The sequence below is a fragment of the Antechinus flavipes genome, chromosome 2 (genome assembly GCF_016432865.1).
Source record: "Antechinus flavipes isolate AdamAnt ecotype Samford, QLD, Australia chromosome 2, AdamAnt_v2, whole genome shotgun sequence".
NCBI lineage: Eukaryota > Metazoa > Chordata > Mammalia > Dasyuromorphia > Dasyuridae > Antechinus > Antechinus flavipes.
The window spans coordinates 347,527,926-347,549,162 of NC_067399.1; the positions used below are offsets into that span (position 1 = coordinate 347,527,926).

The 21,237-nt window shown below is 36.1% G+C and overlaps 1 protein-coding gene across 5 annotated transcripts in view; it reads left to right on the top strand.

Moving 5' to 3' along the window:
* Window positions 1-21,237, top strand: part of MTA1 (metastasis associated 1) — a 255,336-nt gene that overhangs the window by 82,996 nt on the left and 151,103 nt on the right. For all 5 annotated transcript variants that reach the window (XR_007950699.1, XM_051977993.1, XM_051977995.1 and 2 more), the window contains exon 3: window positions 5,523-5,616. Coding sequence is in view for 4 of the 5 variants with exons in the window: in XM_051977993.1 (XP_051833953.1) it covers window positions 5,523-5,616 (94 nt within the window). In the remaining variant the exon portion in view is untranslated. The remainder of the gene's footprint in view (window positions 1-5,522; window positions 5,617-21,237) is intronic.

Genomic DNA, 21,237 nt, shown 5'->3' on the forward strand with positions numbered 1-21,237 from the left:
AATGATTACATATAACCAAACTGAAAATAGCAAGGCATAACATAACTGAATTGCATTAACAGTTTCTATTGACCATTGCTCTGATCAGAGAGATCAGTTACAAAAGGAAAAATGCAAGAACATAACTATAACATAACATAAGCAGTTGAGTTTTAACTGCTTATCAATTGTCCCAGTAACTGTCAGAGGGTGGAGCTTTAGAACTCCCAAATAGCATTAACTAATTAACTCTAAGCCTAAAAACTTTTACCTCCAATAACAGATGTCATTAATCAAAATTCTGATAACTCCTAAACAAAGATTTATCATAACCTTGTAGTAATAACAGAAAGAAATTTCATCTCAGTAAGTTCACAACTTAGAACAATTATCATATCTGGGTAGATGTTACATAAGTGAACATTATACATACAAATCATTTCGCTTTTAAAATACCCAATACATAGAAAAACATCCCAAACTGCATATTGTCCATAACAGAAACATCTTCAAAAGGACAAAGAAAAAACTATTATGTTCAGAGGCCCTTTAAATAACCTCAGGATGACCCAATACAATCAATTTAAACTTATACAAAAGACCCAATTCCACATAAAAGAATTCAAGAAGGTTTTTTTTTAACATAGCAATTAAACTCTTAGAAATATTGTACCAATGTATGGATCACATTTATGACCATATCTCTTAACCAAGAAAACCTTTATGTATCAAAAAAAAACCCAAATATTCAATCAATTAACCTAAAAGTAAGCATGCCCTTTAAAAAAATCAAAGTTTGCTGCACTGGCCGTAATCAGATAAGAAAAAAAACGGCAGTAACACACTCTAGAGGGGTGAGGGGAGGAGAGGATTCCACATGGCCACCCTTCCCCCACTCCTGCCCCCTAGAAAAAACTTCCCTCAGGTTCCCCACTCGATTTTCTACATGGGGATACTTTTCAAGATTTAGTCCATCAGTTTCCCAACATCAGGTTTCTTCCCAAATCTACCCATTTCCAACTTTCTCTTTCTCCCTGGCTACATATTTGAACAATCTCCTTAAAGAACTTTCCTATCAGATGCTCCTAATGCTACTGTAAAGTAGCAGAAGACAGTGGAGGTGGATGGCTTCCTCCCCCCCACCTCTTCACCTACTCCCAAAAGTCTTTTTTTCACCTTCCTAAAACCATGCAAACCTCTAATTTCCCTACAAATCAGTCCTTCCTAAATCACCTGCATTCCTCTTTCCTTTTCCCTTCAAAAACCTGTAAGATTCACACTATAGTGAATAGCCCAAACCTCCAAAAACCCACACATGTCCAGCAGAGCTGGTTTTAAAGTATAACTTATGTTAACAAATAACTCAATATATTTCAGATGGTAACAAACTGAATCAAACTAATACAGTTGTTTTTAAAAGTTTTTTTTCTTTTTTTTTTCCTACCACATTTCTTCTAACAGCTATTAGCATCTTATCTCCAGAGCTTTTTATTGCCCAGGCCAGGCTAAGCTTGAATTTTATTGCTCTTTACTCTAGTAGGCTTTTCCTTACTTACAAATTAGTACAACAGGTTAAAAGTTTTAAAATCACAAGCAAATTTTCAAACAACCAATTCCCAAATTTCTTAATCATTGTTCTTAAAACTTAACAAAGCTTTTAAATCAGCAAAAACAGACTAGGGGCTGTTTCCAGGACCTCCACCCCCAGAGAGAAGTTTGTTTCACCTTTTCCCATTTCAGAATCCAAAGGGGTTTCTGTGAACTTCCAAGCCCATTTAGTGCTTTTCTCTGCCTTCATAGAGAATGTCTAGATATTCCATTCAAACTTCTTTCCTTTAATGTTAGCACACTGGTCTTCTATATACATATTTTAACTTTCCGAAATTCCAAATCCCTTTCAATCTATTTTTTCATTTCCTTTTTTTTTTCTTTCTTCCTTTCTCTCCCCTTTCTCCCTCTGTCTCACAGGCTGCTGTAGTCAGCCAGAGACAGAGAGAGGGAGAGAGAAAGATTTTTCAAACTTCTTGATATTCTCTAAACCTGCAACACAGAGGCTGAAACCTTATCTCTTACAAGCTTGCTACCTTTTAACACAGACACACACAGACAAACGTGGAGCTCCATTTTATTAAGCACAGTTGCAACGTTGTTCTTAAAATTTTTTCCAACCAATAAAACAGACAAATCACACAGAACATAGAACACACATCACACAGACTACACAGTTACAACATTAAACAAACATATAACACATAACATATACCCAGAGGATATCTTCCAGCGTCCCAGAAAATATCCGTCTCAGAATTTTTAAACCCGTCGGTATTTATTCTGAGACCACAGGTTGCTAGCAACAGACCAGAACAGAACCAGAACCAGAACCAGATGGTACCCCAAAAGGTACCCAGACAGACTTACTCTCCCAAATGCCGAATCGATTCCGTTGTCCACTGTAGGCCGGACTAAGACTGAAGAACTGCTTACTTTTCTATCCAGAGTGCTGATCTTTTCCCAAGGAACAGACCCAGGTTCTGAGCCCAGGCCTAGGTGGAGACGGAGAGGTCTCTAATCTCTAATCCAGTTCTCAGTTTCTATTATCTCGGGGGACCTCCAAAATGTAATGCCAGAGAAACTGAGGCAGGAGAGAGATTAGAGAGTTTTTAATATTTTATTAATGGGAGAGTAAGATTGACTGGACAGGACTCTCGTCTCAAATTATCCAGTCAGACAGAGATAAAGATATACTGGGACCAAGGAATTCATGTTGGTCCCAGGTCTGGAGGAGACTATCATCTCAAAGAATCCAGCGTCCAGCATCCACCGCCAGCCGCCATTCTCCAGCAATGAATGGAGAATCTCTAACCTTTATATACCTTTTAGAGACAAAGAAGAGGGAAAGAGCCAGCTGGAAAAGGCTATGAATCAAAAAGGAACCCAGAGACAAGATGTCTGAATACCCAGAGATAAAGATGTTAGTGAAATATCTTGGAATATTTTAGAGGGATGTTGTAACTTTTCAAGGACAGAAGATAATCAGGAAGTCTACTCTCTTGTTTATCTTGTTTGGGCTAACAATTTATAACCTTAGACTAATTGGTCCTCAGCCTTCATGGACCAGAGGGAGATTTACAGCTTAGGGGAGTAATTAGGAAGACTGAGACAAGGGAAATTTGTACAAGGAAACTGAGTCAGGACAGTTAAAGAGAACTGTGGCATAACAGTATATCCCAGAAACCCAAGATTTTTGTCCTTGAAAAACTAACCTGAATTTAAAAAGGGGAACTAACTTTCCTCTTCCAAACATAACTTTTCTTGCTTTTTTTTTTTTTTTTTTTTTTCATGCTAGGACTTCTGTTCTCCCTGACAAATGTTTGAATCCAATAATATTTAAAGTTCTGGAGTCTGTATGGTAGTAGGGCAGACTGTCTCAAACTCTCACATGGCAAAGATTTCTATTAACCTGTAATTTCTGAAGGGAGAGATTGGATTCACTGAATAGAAAAATCAACAAAAGAAATAAAGATCTTTAGTATAATAGTAATAATGTTTTAATTAAATTAATTTCATAAAATTAAATTAAATAAATAAAATTTATTTAGTTTGATTAAAATAAGTCTTGAAAATAAGGACTTATTCTGGAGAATGTTTATAGAAATATACATTTTGAACTACTCTACCCAGTTTTCTGGACCTGATTCTTAGGACAGCCTATCAAGGAAATTGTTAATCATGTCCCAGGTGTTCTTTAGTGATCTCAATTGCATTTTGTTACTCTGTTCATTTTTCTGGTTGTTATTAAGATTAGTCTTTCTTTTCGCTCTTGCCCTTTCTTTGCATTTTAGTGTTTCTATTGTAAATCTGAAGTTGGAGTCATTCTCAGTTAACTTTCCTTCTGGACTCTGAATTTTTTTTTTCTCCATTGTTTCTTAGTGTTTCCCAGGCTATCTACATCTATAGTTTATTTCCTGATAAATACTGGAATACCTTTTTTCTGAAGTATGAGTTGTATTTTCCCCGTCATGTTTTTCTTTTTTTTCCATGCCCTTTTTTTTTGCATTTTTGTGTCCTTTCATATTTCTTTTCCTAATCCTTCTTTGACTATTGATATACAACTTACTACTATTGGTAGTAATTTTAGAAAAATGTTTAGCTTCCAAAGCTTCTTTTCACATCTTTATCATCTGACAATTAGTAGTCCTAACTTTTGTGAAGAATCATATTTAAAACTCTAGGACTAAACTCATGTGATACTGCTTACATATTTCCATATTTGTTTTTTCATGGAGAATAATTTTTGAGATTGAAAAAAATTCAAATGTTTTCCAACATACAAAACAGTAGACTCTTTCAAGTTGTATTTTAAGGGATTTGGACTCTCTATAGCAATTGAGACTCATTCTTTTGTCAGATTTCTTCTTGTAAAAAGGTTTAATTAAAGTAAAGAAAGCCTGAAATTTTTTGTCATTACTCATAGTGATTCTGACTGTTGCCCCCCATCTACTCCAGTCCTAAGCCCCACAGAAACCATCAATCATAGATCTCTCTAGAACATTGAACAGGTCAGAATATTCTGTGTTCACTTCACCAGGTTACTTACATGACTATTATCATAAAACCTAACACAGAAATCAGTCAATAGGAAAGAACCAATAGCATGCAGAACAGGACCTTTTGACCTCAAACTTCAATAAAACTTTCCCCCTAGAAGGTACATGCGCAGTTTCTCCTTTGTTATCCTTAGGTGAATCTGTGCTAGTTGTAATATCATTACCATACATTAATATCTCCCAAATGCACAGTTTCACCTAGGCTTTAGGATCTCCTTATGTTAGTAAACTTCTTATTACCTCAATATCTTTTGACATAATCAGTACCATTTACTCTGTAAAAATCCCTGTCTTGCTTTGCTGGACTGTGACTCTTTCAAGGAACTTGGTCGTCCACTGAGTATATAAATCTCATTTAGTACCTTTGGTTGGAGACTTTCTAAGTCTGAATTATTTCAGAAGCTTTACCATGACCTATACCTGTTACCTCAACAGTAGTTATGCATTGTAGTCAATATATCAGTATGACATGTTGTTGTCAGTCTTGCTTGGCTCCATACTATTGTCAAAATTCTCAAGTGTAGCTGGGATCAAAATGTAATTGGGAAAGGTTAACACAATAAATAAAAATACCACCATAGATAGTGTTAAATTGTGGTTTTCTAATTCATTTTGTGGCCCACAGAGATCCCTTTCTATTTGAATTTCACACCTATTGCTTTATGCCACAGAATTATTCTATACAGTCTTGATAGGAAAAACCACACAGAACAGGTAGCATCTCTCTTTGTTCTTCCCTATTAAGAGAGTATGTGTCATTGGGCACCTTGGACATACTTTAGATTTCTAGTGGGATCGGAGAACTGGACAGTGGCATTTGCTAACCTTAAGATTACCTCAGGCCAATGTAGCACAATTTCATGGAAGCAAATAAAAGATTTAGTTGGCATTTTCTGTTTGTGCTTCTCAAACCCACATGTGCCTTCACCATTACAGACAGCCAATGGGAATGTGGAGGCCAAAGTGGTGTGTTTCTACAGAAGGAGAGACATCTCAAGCACCCTGATTGCCCTGGCGGACAAACATGCAAGTGAGTGCTCCTTTGGGACTTGCACCTCCCTTTGGGACTCTGGGATTGGTGGAGGGGAGGGTAAGGAGGGAGCAATCACTTGCCTCATCTTCTTCTCCATGGGGCTGGGAATGCAACAAGACTGGGAGGGTGCTTGTCACTGGCTGGGTAGACAGAAGATTGAGAGACCAAGAATGCGTCAGCTTCTGCCAGCCCAATGTATTGACTAGCAGTTTTATCAGGTTGGTCTTCAGGATGCATTCAGCTTTTGGTTCTACCCTAATTACATCTGAGCTCCTTGATGAAGAGGAACCACATTCTAGAAGCTAATTCTTTGGGATCAGAAAATAGCACCTCATTTTCTGAGCATTGATTACTGAGGTATTTCTTTGGCATGTGATGGCAAAGAGCATTTTTAGCTTTCATTTGTTTTCTTGGTTTGAAGTACCATACTAGTGAAATGTGTGTGAAACCTGCTGAATGCAACAATAGAAAACCAACTTCAAAAAAATTGTCTGCCTTTCTTAAACCTTTAATCATATCTTCATTTATAGATTGTTGAGTCCTTCTAGGTTCTATGAAACTATAACATTTTTTTTTCCCTTCCTTCTTTCCTTATCCTTCCCAAAAGGTTTCCAGATGTCTTTGAATTGGAAAAATAACTCATTTCCTATACTGCTCTGCCTTATTTAAAGGCATTTCTCTTTAAAGGCATTAAAGGCAGCTTCTCTTCCTCTTTAACTGTTTACTTTCATGAGTTTTATGCAGTCATTGATGGAAATGTTAGAAGTTTCTTTAAAAATTTATAAATGTACAAACAAAGCATCAGGGAAGCATTTATTTAAATCTGTCTTTAGGAAGTCATTTAAGTCATTAGGAAGATTGATTTGAAATTTTTTTCCTGTTTGATTGTTGTTCTTTGTACTTGAAAAGGACCAAAATGACATCACTGTGTTGGGTTCATATATATCTCAAGACTGGCTGATCAGACCAATATGAAATTGAAAGGCTCTAGACAGGTCAGGCACAAATAATCCATATGAACATTTAGAATGGATTGAATCTGTTTGATAGAACCTTAATATATATATTTAAGTCAGTGTAATAAACTTCTGTTAACATTATATTCTTCATAATTTAGCAATAGCCCTATTGCTGTATAGTAAAGAAACATTACGTATTTTATTTCATTAATTAAGTTTGTATGTTTTTAGGTCAGTTTGTAAATAACACTTCCACACTAAATGATGGTTGATTTAAACTAATTTGAGGGCATATTTATGATACGAAGTTATTGGAAGCTAAATGATCTTCAATGTTTTTCCTTTTAGAAGGAAGAAGAGCAAAAGTTTCAATACTTGAAAGTGAAATAATGCTTAAGGTTATATACAAGTCATTTAATTCGAGTCTCACAACAACTCTGAGAGATATTATTATCCCAGTTTATTGCTGCGAAAACTAAAAAACCCAGAAAGTAAGTTCTTTACTAAAGAACTAAACACTAAAAATAAGTCATCTGTATAAACTTAGAAAATAAAATTATTATGATTGTTTTACATAGTTTTAGATAGGATTGTATATAAGTTTTTTAGAACTCATTAACAATGATCCTGCCCTCAAGAAGGTCACATTATTACAGTTAAGGAGACTGGGAAAGTAGTTTTGTGAAGAACTTTAATTTACGAGCAGAATTCAAATTTGATCTTAGAAGTAATAGGGAGCTCCTGGAGTTGGAATAGTGATGTCAGACTTGTTCTTTATGAATCTTGGTGAATATCCCTATTTAGGTGACATGTTGTGATGATGAAAAATTAGCCCTAGAACTTGAAAAGGAACATTCTTTTAAACAGATAGGAGAACCAGGAAAGCGTAATGTGGAAAACACATTGAGAGGTTTCAATGGTTTATGATGCTACTGCAAAGTCAAGGAAGATGAGAAAGAACTAAAGAGAAACTATGGAATTATTAGATTTGTTTCCATATGAGTATGATATTACACATTATTATGTCGCCTGTATTTATCCATAATATAATGTACCTTGAGGGCAAAGATTTGAATTTTTTTTGGTTTTGGTATTCCTAGACTAGTTCAGTGTGGTTCGAATTGAATTGAATAAAATGGCTGAAATAATGGTGCATTTTGAAGGAAGAATAGTTTGAAAAATACACTATTCCCAATATTAGTAATTAAATTAGTAGAAAACAGTCTTATGTAATTTGAATAACAAGTTTTATTTCACTCTTTAAAAAAAAAGTTTTAAATGTTTTTTAATGCCTTTTGTCTTTTCATGACTGTTGTTTTTCATTTATTAATCCAGATTGGAACCTTTCTTTTTGACAAAAGAAAATGATTAAGCAAAAAATAGCTAGTGTAGACTACTTCTGTTGATATATGAAATATTCTGGCTTTGTTATCCCTATTTCTTTTCATTAGAAAGTGGGAATATTTCATTATTTCTTCTCTTGTGTATAATTATTTGCTATGCATACTTTTAACAACTATAAAACATTCAGTGACTGATTCTTATATCTTCTTCACAACTTAGATTCCTTTCTTCATTCATGTGTATCACTAGCACTCCTTTTATACTTTTCAACCATAGTTAGAATTGTTTCTGGTTTCAGAAATAAGGTAAATGGGGATTAAAAGACAGGGAAAGAAAAGTAATTTTCCAGAAAAAAATAGTTAACATTTGGAGGCAGAGGATGTACTTATCTTTGAACAATATGTGTGTTCTTCTGAGAAACAGATCAGCCAAATGTAATTAACTAAACAACCGAGACAATGAAACAGAAAAAAGAGAGTCAAAGGAAGAATGATGTATGTCCATTTTTCCAAAGTAGATTGTCTCCTAAGAATTAGCCATTTAGTAAGACAATTTTCTATCTTGGCCACCAAGGGGCAGTCTCCCCTCTCTGCTAACCTCACTTAGATAAACTCACTGTTTGATTTTTAAAGCCTGTTATCACCTAACTCCCTTCCCTGTTTTTCTAGGGTTTTTTTTTACACTTCACTGCTTCTCTGTGTTACTGTGAATCTGACCTTGAATAATTTCCTTACTTGGGGGATTTTCACTGCCTGTTGCCCATATCTGGAATTCTTTTTCTTCCACATCTCTGCCTTCTGATTTCCTTCGTCGCAGCTCAGGTTTCACCATCTGCTTTTGCTAATTCTTCTTAATTTTGACTTTATTTCTAAGATCATGCCTACTTTATCATGTATATTAATTGTTTGTACATCATTGTTTTTATATGTTGCCTCTTTCATTAGACTGTGAACTTCATTTTTTTTGTTTTTTTTTTTTTTTCATTTTTCTGTCTTGTTTGTTTTACTTTCATAACTGTAGCACTTAATGCTTGATACTTAGTGAGCTTCGTTTTTCTTGCCTTAGTGTTCTGTAGATAAAATTCCCATTTCATATCTTATAGTCTTCTATCTTCTATTCCACATTGACTTAAGAATTTTCCCCTTAGACCTAGTTGTAAATAGTTGTTGGGTTTGTTTTTTAATGTGAGCATTTATATTTAGATCATACATCTGTCTAAAGCTTGTAATTTATGAAAAAAGAAGTTGGTCTAAACCCAATCTTTGCCAAACTGCTTTCCAGTTTATTGAGCATTCTTCCATTAATTTATGTTCTTGGGTTTATTAAACCCCAGGCTATGGATTTTGATTGCTTCTGTTTTTTAACTATCTAGTTTGTTTTATTTGTGTTCAACTGCTTTCTTTCTTAATCATAATAAAATAGTTTTGATCTCTAAGCTTTACACTATAGCTTGAAATCTTATGCTATGCCCCTTTGTAATTTTTTACTTTGACATTCTAGACCTAAAGTGGATTTTTAAATTAGTTATTTTTAATTTTTAAAAGGTATCCTCGGGGTAGCTAGGCGATGCAGTGGAGAGAGCAGCAGCCCTGAAGTCAGGATGACCTGAGTTTAAATCTAGCCTCAGACACTTAACATTTCCTAGCTGTGTGACCTTGGGCAAGTCACTTAACCCCAACTGTCTCAACCAAAAAAAAAAATGGTATCCTCTTGATAATTTAGCATGGCACTAATTTAATTTGTAAGTTAATTTAGGGAATATTGTTGTTTTTATTATATTGGCTTGATCCCAATTATAAATGTTCCAATCATTTACAGCCTCATTTGTTTCTGTAGAGTGTTTTGTAATTTGTTTTATATTCTCAGATATTTTATTAATTTTATAATCATATTGAATAGTTTCCCTTAATGATGTGTTCAGGGTAGCAGTTATTAGCCAAATGATATGTTTGGTGTGTAGCCCCAAATAATGAGATTGAAGTTTAGTCTCCAGATCATTTTTATCTGTGGGAAGATAAATTCGTCTCTTTTTTGCCTGTGGCTTAAATGTTTAATTTTATTCTCCAGCCTTACTAACATTTCTAGACCTAAGTCAAATAGCATTTAATACATTGTTTTTTTTTTGTTTTGTTTTGTTTTGTTTTTTGATAAATGAAGCCTGTCAAAAAGTTTTTTTTTTTTCCTTTCCCCCTACATCCATTGGAATAATCCTTTTTTGAGGAGGAGGATTAGCTATTTGTCTTATGTGGTTAATTATGGCAATTATTCTATACTGTTTTATCTTGGATTAAACTAATCCAAGTGAATTATTCTTTGATTATATTGCTGTAGTTTCTCTCTGGATTTTATTTTAAAAATTAGCAACAATATTTACAATCGAGATTATACAGAATTTTTGTTTTGTTTTTTGTCTTCTAGATTTGAGCATCTGTATAGCATTTATCTCACATTGGCAGGGCACTTTTTGTCAGAGAGAGAGAGAGAGAAAATAAGGAATCCAATAAAGGAATTTATTGGCCCAAAATGCTAGATTGATAAAAGAGGCTTATTATGGGGTTCAGAAGTAAAGTTAAAGTATACTTAAGGAAATAGATGAAGGTAGAGATAAGAAGGGTACCAGAAACAGGATTCCAGTGGACAGAGATCCCTGGCATGCCAGGTGTAAGGCTGGCATGTTTGGAATCTCTGCCAAGAGAGGATTCCAGCTTAACTCTTTTATAATGAGAGATTTAGCTAGAGGGGCCTGTGGGTGGAGTCCCAAGTTGGCTCAGATATGGGTGGAATTCAAAGGATTTGTGAATCAAAAGGTCCTGCATTGATCAACTAGGAGGGGTTGGGAATCAGAAAGAAAGAAATAATCTATTCTTAAAGGGACCACACCCTCATCAAGGCCAGGTATCTATTGGCCTTGATATCTATTAAGAGTGCAGTTAAGCTTCTCTACATTTCTCAACTGTCTGTCTAAAGGTTTGTGCTCTTAAAAAAAATTCCTTTTGGGGGTCTGAGAAGAGAGAATTGGCTCCTCAATCTCACCATAAAAATCACCAAGCTGATTTAGGCAAAGAAGAGATCTCAAGACAGATCCTGAGCTTCCCCCTTGCTATCCCCACACTATGGGAGAGGGGTGGAGAGACCAGAGTGCCAGAGCGAGAGTGAAATAGAGGCCCTACCTGTCTTACTGGCCGCCAGGTGTTAAGCTGGTGGAGCAAAGGGGAACTTGACCAAGCCCCAAATTCCTACCAGAGGGCAGGACATTGGGAAGAGGGGGCAGTCCCTCCAGTGCTCCTCCTGCTCGAACTCAGGACAGGGACTGGGGAGTCCTTGGACAGTTTCCATGACACCTACATCACAAACTTCTGGGATTCCCAGCCTAAGGCTGGGAGGGATTGGCATTAAAGAGGCACCTCTGCTCTGAGTGTCTTTTTCAGGAAGCAGAAGTTACCCTGAGAGAAGGAAAAAAAAAAAAAAAAAAGCTGAGAGTTTCAGGTTTTAATTCAGGTGAGAGAGTGTTAAAGAGCCAACAGCTGTTTGTAACAGCAGAGTGGGAGAAACATGAAGCTTCAAAATTGGCTACTCCAGTTGTCTAGTAGCCAGGTTTCTCCTTAGGTTGGGAGGGGGTTGACTTTGAAAGAGTCATTTCCACTGGGAGTGTCTTGGCCAGCTGCTTCTGCCTGAGTGCAGAGGTCAGTCCCAGGATTTGAGAGAAAAAAGGCACTTTAGGAGTGCATTGAGATGCAAAAGGCATAAGCTTTCAAATTTTGAAGTGTTTTTCTCCAGCCTAATTTGTCCCTGTTTTTTAAGAGACACTCTAAAGGTGAGAGGCACAGGCCCCAAGCCCCAAGCTTTCCCACTTCTATAGCTTTTTCCAGTCTCTAGGCATCACTAAGAGAGAGAAAGATAGGACAAAAACTTTTTTTAATTCCCAGGAGTTTTCTGCCCTGAAGGCCCTTAGCAAAAACTCTGTTCAACTGTGCCCCCAGTAGTTAGAGCTGTCCTTTTCCTTCCCCCTACCATAGAAAGAGTGGGTGGGGTTTACCTCAGCAGGGGGGGGAAACCTCATGAATGAGCCATCAAATGGGAAGTCAGCCTTCACTAGAAAAACAGAATTCCTTGATTTCTAGGGGAAAAAAGCTTTAGTGTTCTTGATTTAATAGCTCCTCGTCTAACCCTAGACAGTGTCCCCGATTCTACAGTGGCAGGTTTGAGGTTTAGGGAGCCAAATGAAGAGGATTGGCTCCCCTGCAACCCCTTGGGATTTGGCGCAAGGGTAGGGGATTTTGGGGTCTCCCTTCTGGCAGCGCTGAGGTCCTCTGTAAAGGAATTTGCAGACCCGAAAACCTAGATTGATAAAAGGTTTATTATAAGGATTGGAAGTAAGGTTAGAATTCTGACCAAGAGGCCCTAACAGAGAGACATAAAATCTGGTTAGGGAAATAGGTGAGGATAAAGAGAGGATAACACTGGAAAAGAATATTCCAGTGGACAGAGGCCCTTGGCATCCCAAGCATGGAGCTGGCATGTTTGGAACCTCTGCAAAGAGAGAATTTTAGTTTGGCTTTTTTATATTGATTGTCTTAATGAGGGCTGGGACAGTGAGGAGATCAGAACCAGTTGGGGCTGGGCAGCCCGAGCAATTCAGAATGGGGGGGTGGGACAAGCCTGGATCTCCTATTGGAATTCAAAGGGATGCTTTTTGACCAGGATTTGTTATTAAATCAAAGGCTCTGGCATCCTGGAAAGACAATTTGTCTGGGGAAGCATATGCCTCAGCCAGGAGGGACTGGGAATCTGAAAGGAATCACAGATCAATAGGAAATACAGTTTTTTTTTTTTTTAAGGGACCACAACCCGTTTCAAGAAGTCAGATTATAAAAGGTTGAGGTAGAGTGAGAAGAGGGGAAATGGAGGCAGGAAATTTAAAGGCCTTTCCATGAAATCTGAGAAAAGGAAAGATTGATAACTTGAGGAAATTGTAGGTTCTGACTTTTTTTTTTTTTTTTAAGCATGAGAAAGACTTGGAAATATTTGGAGCAACTAGGTGTTGCAGTAGAATAACAGATCTGAAATAAGAACCGAGTTTAGATTTGGTGGCAACATCCACCACCCATGATTGCAGTGAGGATCAAATGAGTTAATAAGTGTAAAGCACCTAGAACAGTGCCTACTGTGTAGTAAACATCGTATAAATATTAGCTAGTATTATGGGAAGACTGGAAAGAAGAAATCAGGAGATAGGAATCTAGAAAATTAGGGGAGAAGGTTGCAAACTGTAGAAGATGGGAGTGGAAGGGATCAAACCCTTGTGTAAGCAACAAAGAGAAGGGCATAAAGTCAGAGTATTCAGAAGAAAAATATAGGGAATGATGTCACCTGATTTTTAGATGAAAAGGGGTGGGAGAGAGAAAAGAGAACTCATTTAAAAGTAAAGTAAAATAAGAATCAAGGTGTTTAGGAGGAGATGTTAGAGGTTTGAAAAGAAAAGGGAGTTCATTAGGGAGGAAGAAAAGGATTGCTTTGTTGCTGTGAGGTTTGAGTTGGATTACATGAGTGAATATATATACATAGTGTACACAGGAATAATATACATAGTTTGCAAGGTTATACAACTTCAGATTTCTTTGACTGCAGACAATCTATAATTCTCTAATTTCAAATTAATACTTAAGAAAACACTTTGTGAATTTTGAAAAATAAATGAAGTATTTGCATAGACTTTCATATTATGACTGTTCATCCCACCCCTTCAGCCCTACTTCCTTGTGTTTCTGAAGCTTATGAGAGGAATAAAAAAGATTCTTTTCTTCTTTTACAGAATATTCTACCCTTGCTAAATAAGCCTTTTACTTGGAGTGTAGCTCCACTTGACCTTACAGTTCAAGAAGGGTCAAGAATGGTGTAAGTTTTTCCATAAGGTAGTATTCCCATTAATATCTCTGAGCAATGGTAGGTGACCAGGCTCAGATGTTAATGCTGTAACCTTGGTATTAGTTCTGAAAGCTCAGGAAGATTGGAATAATTATTATATGGAAAGGAAGAGTTCTAAGCCTGACTCTAGTAAGATCACCTTTCCTTTTTCTCTTACAATGACCATCCTCAGAGATATAAGAGAAAAGGTTTAAGGGCCTTAGCTAAGTCTCCAGTAGGACAGTCACTTAGAAATTACTACCCTTTAATAAGGGAAAAAAGGACAAGGAAGGGATAAAGAGGGAAAAGTTTAAGAAGAAGAGATAAGAGAATAATCATAAGCAAAATCGCTTCCTAGTTTGGGGAATGTGAAAGAAGGATTAAAAGAAAAGCAAGAGACTAAAAACCTGGGATCAGAGGCAGGGCAAGGAGAAGAACTTGAGAAGATTACTTTCCTTTTAGAAGATTACAATTGTCAGACACTTCTACCACTTTTAAAGAGTGAGAGGGGCAGTTAGATGGCATAGTAAATAGAATATCCTTCCTGAAGTCAGGAGGACCTGAGTTCAGATCCAGTCTTAGATACTAATCCCAATTGCTTTGCCAAAAAAGAAAAAAAGTAAAGAGGGAGGTAGGAACAAAGGAAAAAACAGGACAGGATATAGGAAAATACATAAATAATTATCATAACTGTAAATATGAATGATTGTACTTGTCCACAAAATGGAAGGAGTATAGCAGAATAGATTAGAAAACAAAATTTGACCATATATTTGCTTTTTACTTTGGTATTTTATTTTTCCCTCAGTTATAAGTAAAAACAGTGTTTCATTTTCATTTTTAAAACTTTGAGTTCCAGATTCTCTCTCCTTCACTCCCTCCTCACACTCCATTGAGAATGCAAGTAATTTGATAGATGTGTAGTAAGTGAAAATATTTCAGTATTAGTCAGGTTGTGAAAGAAAACATAGGAATTCCCTATTCCTCCCCCCCACCAAAAAAAAAAAAAAAAAAAAAAACTCCTTCTCAAATAAAATAAAATAAAAATATATGCTTTCCTCTAGTATTCAGACATCATCACTTCTTTCTCAAGATATGGATGGCATTTTTCATCATAAGTCCTTGAGAGTTGTCTTGGATCAATATTGCTGTTATTTTGTACCCAGTACATTTCACTTTCCACCACTTAGGGAAGGCTTTTTCAGGTTTTTCTAAGAGTATGCTTCTTATCACAATAGTATTCCATCATAATCACATACCACAGCATATTCAGCCATTTCCCAGTTGGACATCCCCTCAATTTCCAGTTTTTTTGCCCGTAGATAAGAGCTGCTATAAATTATTATTACTTTTGTGCAAACATAGATCCTTTTCTTTTTTATTTTATCTCTTTTGGGATAAAGGCCTATCCCTTTGGACATAGATCCAGAATAGTTTGGCACAGTAACAGAATAGTTGAATCACTTCACAATTCCACCAACAGTGTATTAATGTTTTATTTTCCCCACATTCTCTCTGCCATTTGTAATTTTCCTTTTCTGTATTCTTAAAAAATCTAATAGATGTGAGATGGTCTTCAGAATCATTTTAGTTTGCATTCCTTAATCATGTAGGGTTAGAACATTTTTTCATATGGCAATAGATAGGAATAGTGTTCAAATGCAGTAATTAAAACTATCTTTTGATTATCACTTGGGAAATGACTTTTGTTTTTATATATTGGACTCAGTTCTTTGTATGTTTGAGAAATGAGGCTTTTGTAGGCAAAATGAAGAAGTAAAATAAGCACTAGCAGTGGTAAATATGAAATAGATTTAGAAGAATAATATGTTTACCAAAGAAAGGTGTTTGGAAGAAGCCATTGAAGGAATATGCCATGAGATGTGAATATGTCATTGATTGGCAGGCTAAATTGATGGAGAAGTTCAGCAGACTAAACGAGTTAGCGATAGTAAGAAGGAAGATGCCATTAAGATGAGGAAAGAGATAGAATATCTCATAGTGGGGTTAGTCCTGAAAAAGATTTAGCCCTTCAGTTACTTCCCCCATGTTTATTCCACTCTCTTCTTTCACCTTGTCCCTGAAAAGTTTGTTTCTGACAATCCCCTCCCTTAATCTGCCTTCCCTTCTATCTTTTCTCATCACTTTTTTCTTTTTTTAATTTAATTTTTCTTTTAAAATTTTTTTATTAAAGTTTTTTGTTTACAAAACATATGCAGGGGTAATTTTTCAACATTGATCCTTGCAAAACTTTCTGTTCCAAATTTTTCCCTTTTCCCCCCAATCCCCTCCCCTAGATGGCAGGTAGTCCAATACATGTTAAATATGTTATCACTTTTTTCTTCTTTTTTTCTATAGGATAAGAGAGATTTCTATATTCTACTGAGTAGGTATGTTGTTTTTCTCTTTGAGCTGATTCTGATGAGTAAGATTTACTCAGTCTTCCTTATCTTCCCTCTCTTCTCCACTGCAAAAACTTTTTCTTGCTTCTTTTATATGTGACAATTTATATGTGACATTATTGCCTCCCTTTTTATTTCTTCTCTTTCTTTCCTACTTTATCCCTTAATTTCCCTCAGATGCCATTCCATTACATTCAACTAACACCTACTTCCCTGTCTATGTATACTCCTGCTAACTGCCCTAATAACAAGAAAATTCTTGAGTTCCAAGTCCTGTCTTCCCACGTAAGAATGCAAACTGCCTATCCTCAATAAATCCCTTATGATTTCCCTTTCTTGTTTATCTTTTTATGCATTTCTAGAGTCTTGAATTTGAAAATCAAAGAATATCATATTCTGATCCTTCTGATACTTTCATCTAGAAACTGGTAAATCTTGTGTTATCCTGACTGTAGTTCCACAATATTTGAATTGTTTCTTTCTGGATGCTTGTGATATTTTCTCCTTGACCTGGGAACTCTGGAATTTTGCTAAATATTCCTGAGAGTTTTCATTTTGTGATCTCTTTCAGAAGATTGTTTCTAAACAATCAGAGCAGGTTTTTGTTTGTTTTTGTTTTTTGTTCTTTTCTTTTTTTAAATCAATGTCTTGAAAGATGCAATCTGAACTCTCTTTATATATTTATTTTGATCATGGCTTGTTGGTGGTTCACTAATTTTAAAACTCCTCTCCTGTCTTCTCCATTTATTTTCCAGGTCAGTTATCACTTCTTTAACTTCTTCCTTGTTTATTTTCTGGTTAGATTTATCTGGCTTGGTACATCTGATTGGTGTAGTAGATAGAGCAGCCCTGAAGTGAGGAGGACCTGAGTTAAAATCTGGTCTCAGGCACTTGAACACCCTACCTGTGTGATCCTGGGCAAGTCACTTAACTTCAATTGCCTCAGCCCTCCCCCCCCCCAAAAAAAAAAAAAAAAAAAAATAGATTTATCTGGCTCTGAGCCTGAGAGAGGGAATTTGAGATATCCTCCACTAATGTAATTTTGATATCTATTTCTTCCTGCATCTCCATTTAACTTCTGCGAATTTGGATGCTGTATTACTTGGTATGTATCTGTTTAATATTGATTGATATTACTACATTATCTATGATACTCTTTAGCAAGACATAATTTCCTTCCTTATCTCTTTTAATTATTCTGTTTTAATTTTTGCTTTGTCTGAGATCAGGATTGCTACCCTTGCTTTTTTTTTTTTCTTCAACTGAAGTATGTTATTTTTTGCTCTAGCCTTTTACTTTTATTTTTGGTTTTTTCTCTGGTTCAGATGTGTTTCTTATAAACAACATATGTAGGATTCTGGCTTTTAATCCATACTGTTGTCTACTTGTTTTAATGGAGAATTCATCCCATTCATATTCATAGTTATGATTCTTCTGTTTTCCTCCATCTTTTTTTTCCCATTTATATTTTTCTCTCTTTTCACCCTTCTATCCATACCACTGTTTTACTTCTAATGCCTACAAACAAATCACACAGAACATAGAACTGACATAGACTGCGCAGTCAAAACATTTAATACAGATCAGGGGCTATCTGGAAAAAATAACCCTGAGGGAAGTTGTCAGCTCGTCTTCGCTTCCATAATTCAAACGGAGCCTTTTTTTTTTTTTTTTTAAAGCCAGATGGTGTCTTTAAAAAAAAAGATACCCAGATTTATATTCTGGAATATATATATTCAAATTTATATTCTGGCATCCCCAGAATTGTGCCACCTGGCACACAGATGTGTCTTATACCCAGGTAGGGTCCCCTGCGTCCAGAAAACCCTACTCCCAGAATTTATGCCTGTCAGCATTTCATATTTCTGGGAATCCAGATTGCTAGCATACAGACAGAACAGAACAGATCTTAGGCAGACAGAACAGATGCTACCCCAAAAGACATACAGACAGACTTACTCTCCTATGGCTGAAACGGGAGTGTCTACTGGCAGGCTGTTGTGGCTGGAAACTGCTCTCTTTCCCAGAGGCTCTGGGGAAAAAAATCCAGGGGGGCCTGGTCTCTTCAGGCCAAGAATTCAGATCTGCAGCCACCTGGAGGCCCAAGCCAGAGACCGGAAAGTCTCTTATCTCTAATCCTGCTCATTTTTTAGCCTCTCGCTGGAGCCTCTAAAATGTAATGCGGGAGAAACTGAGCAAGATAGAGATTAGAGAGTATTTAATAATTTATTAAATAGGAGAGATATACTGGGACCAAATGGATCTATGGTTTGATCCCAGGGCTGAGTGAGACTATCATCTCAAAGAATCTAGCCCTGAATGTCAAGATACAAGGTTCTTTTATAGGGTAACAAGAACAATAACATAATAGGGGAAGTACCTGGATGGGGATGAGGCACCTAGGATGACATAATGGGAAGTACTGGAGAGGCTCCTGATATTCTAATGACATGGTTTAATCTTTAAATAACTTTTTTCCTCTTTTCCTCTTTACCTTTTTATGCTTCTCTTGAGTCTTGTATTGTCAGATGGAATTTTCTGTTCAGCTCTAGAATTTTCATCAGAAATGATTGAAAAATTTTTTTCCATTCTATGTCCATCTTTTCCCCAAAACTGTAATGCTCAGTTTTACTAGATACTTGACTCTTGATTGTAGTCAAAGAATGTCAGAATTTCGGAATGTCATTTTCCATGCTCTTTGATTATGTAATGTGGAAGCTGCTATATCCTGGATAATCCTGAGTGACTCCTTCCCAGTTTAATTATTTTTTCTGGCTGCTTGCTGTATTTTCTCCTTGACTTATAATTCTGGAATTTAGCTAAAGTATTCTTTGGAGTTTTCATTTTTGCACCTCTTTCAAGAGGTGATGGGTGGATTCTTTTAAAGACTATTTTACCCTCTAGTTCTAGATAGTTTTCCTTCATTTCTTCGAAGACGTTATCTAGATTCTTTTTTTCATCATGGTTTTCAGGTGGTTGTTTTTCCATTGAAGTGTGTGGGACATAAAAAGACCCTTACCCAAAATGACTACTCAGAAAGCAGATTGTTTATTATAGTGTCTCATAAGAGATGGGGCTGTCCCACTGAGAAATAGACTCACAGTAGGATACCTGCTCCCTTGAGACTGTGCGCAGTTTTTATACATTTCAGACAAAGATCCCCAGAAATCCCACCCTCTATATGTTACTATTGGTTCATAAGTCTTTATTCCCTTACTTGGCTAGTAGAATGCAGTAAATGAGATAATGGTATATAGCTCCTTCAGCCATATATACTTTTAATTCCTTCTTTGTAAAATGGAATGTAGTCCAGGCCTTATCTAAAAATCACATGACTCTGAAGAAGCCGAAACTGAGGCCTCAAGGCTTCAGCTCACTTAAGTTACTGATCAATATGTGCTTGAGTTGTAAGTTCTTCACCTTTCCCACACAGAGGTGTTTTACATTTTGTTGTGTTTCACTTTTTTTTTTTTTTTTTTTTTTTTTTTTTTTGGAGGGGTGGGGAAAGTTTGGTTTGGTTTGACTGATGTCTCCTTGAGTTATTGTCTTCCACTCTAAGGAAAAGTAACAGAGTGCTTGTAGTCACCCCCAGTTCAGAACACAAGCCCCAAGAATAATAAACACAACTTGGAAGAACTGAACCTAGAAGTACTTCTGAAAATAAGTGCACAAACCCCTTGAAGATTGGGACAGTGAATCCTCCACCTTGGAAACACTGCCGTGAAACTGTGAAGAGGATTCCCACTCTATCATGACTACAAGCTCTGGTGTGCTAGTGCTAGTGCTGCTGAGATCTGCAACCATGATACAAGTATAGGCCGAGTAACAGAGTCCTGTCTAATTGCTTGCAAAGAGATTCCTGTAATCTCTTTGTAACTTGTTCTGCATTCTTACTGTCACTGGGTTAAGAACTCTGGAAGACCATACTGTTGCTGCTGATTCAATGGCTCTCAGGTCTGCTCCTGTTTTGCTGGAGCCTGCACTGGCAGCTATACTGGCATAGCTATACTGAACTTTGCTGAACTCTTACCAAAGTGGGGCAAACCTTTTCTTCCAACCTTCTAAGCTGTTTTTGGTATCTGTGAACTGAGCGATCTATAAACTGTCCTTTTCTGCCAGTGATTGAATTTTCCTGAGGCATGTTTTTGGTTTGCCTGCTTGGGCTGTGCTGGCTTGGCTTGTGCTGGACTACACTACACTCTCATTCTGGTGTAACAGACCTTTCCTTGCTGATCTTTTGAGTATACAAGGAGTGGAAATTGTTTCACTCCGTTTTTTTGTTTTGTTTTGTTTTGTTTTGTTTTTTGGGGAGGTGGGGAGGGTATTGTTACGCTACAATTTGTTGAGAGTTATTATTTAGAGGTATTTGGAGAGATTTGGAGGAGATTCATATAAGCCCTACCTTTATTCTACCATCTTAGCTCCATTCCTCCTTGATACTATATTTATGGGAAATAAACTCAAAACATAAAAATTCACATATAATCAAAATGAGGGACTGGAGCAGAAGTCTATTTTCTCTAGCTAAACTAAAAAAAATCAGAACTAACAATTAGTGATTTCATACAGTAGAAAATGAAATGGCAAACCACTCAAAGTATCTTTGACAAGAAAACACCAAATAAATAAGATAAAAAGATAAGCAGATTTTAAATATAGACATGCTAAAAAGAGAAAAGTAAATTACATTATGCTCAAATGCCCTACAGATAAAAGATTCAATAATCAATATTTTTTACATATTATATAATTCTAATAACATAAATCTAAATAGTTAAAAGGAAAATTAAGAATAAATTGTGAAAGTATAATATTGGAAAACTTTAATAATATATCTTTCAGAACTAACATCTTTTAGAAACATTTAATAAATAAGCGATAAAGTAGTTAAGAAGCTGAATAGAACTTTATTTTTTTTAATTGTATTTAAAATTTTTTATTAATGCTTTTTATTTTCAAAACATATGCATGGATAATTTTCAACATTCACCCTTGCAAAATCTTTTGTT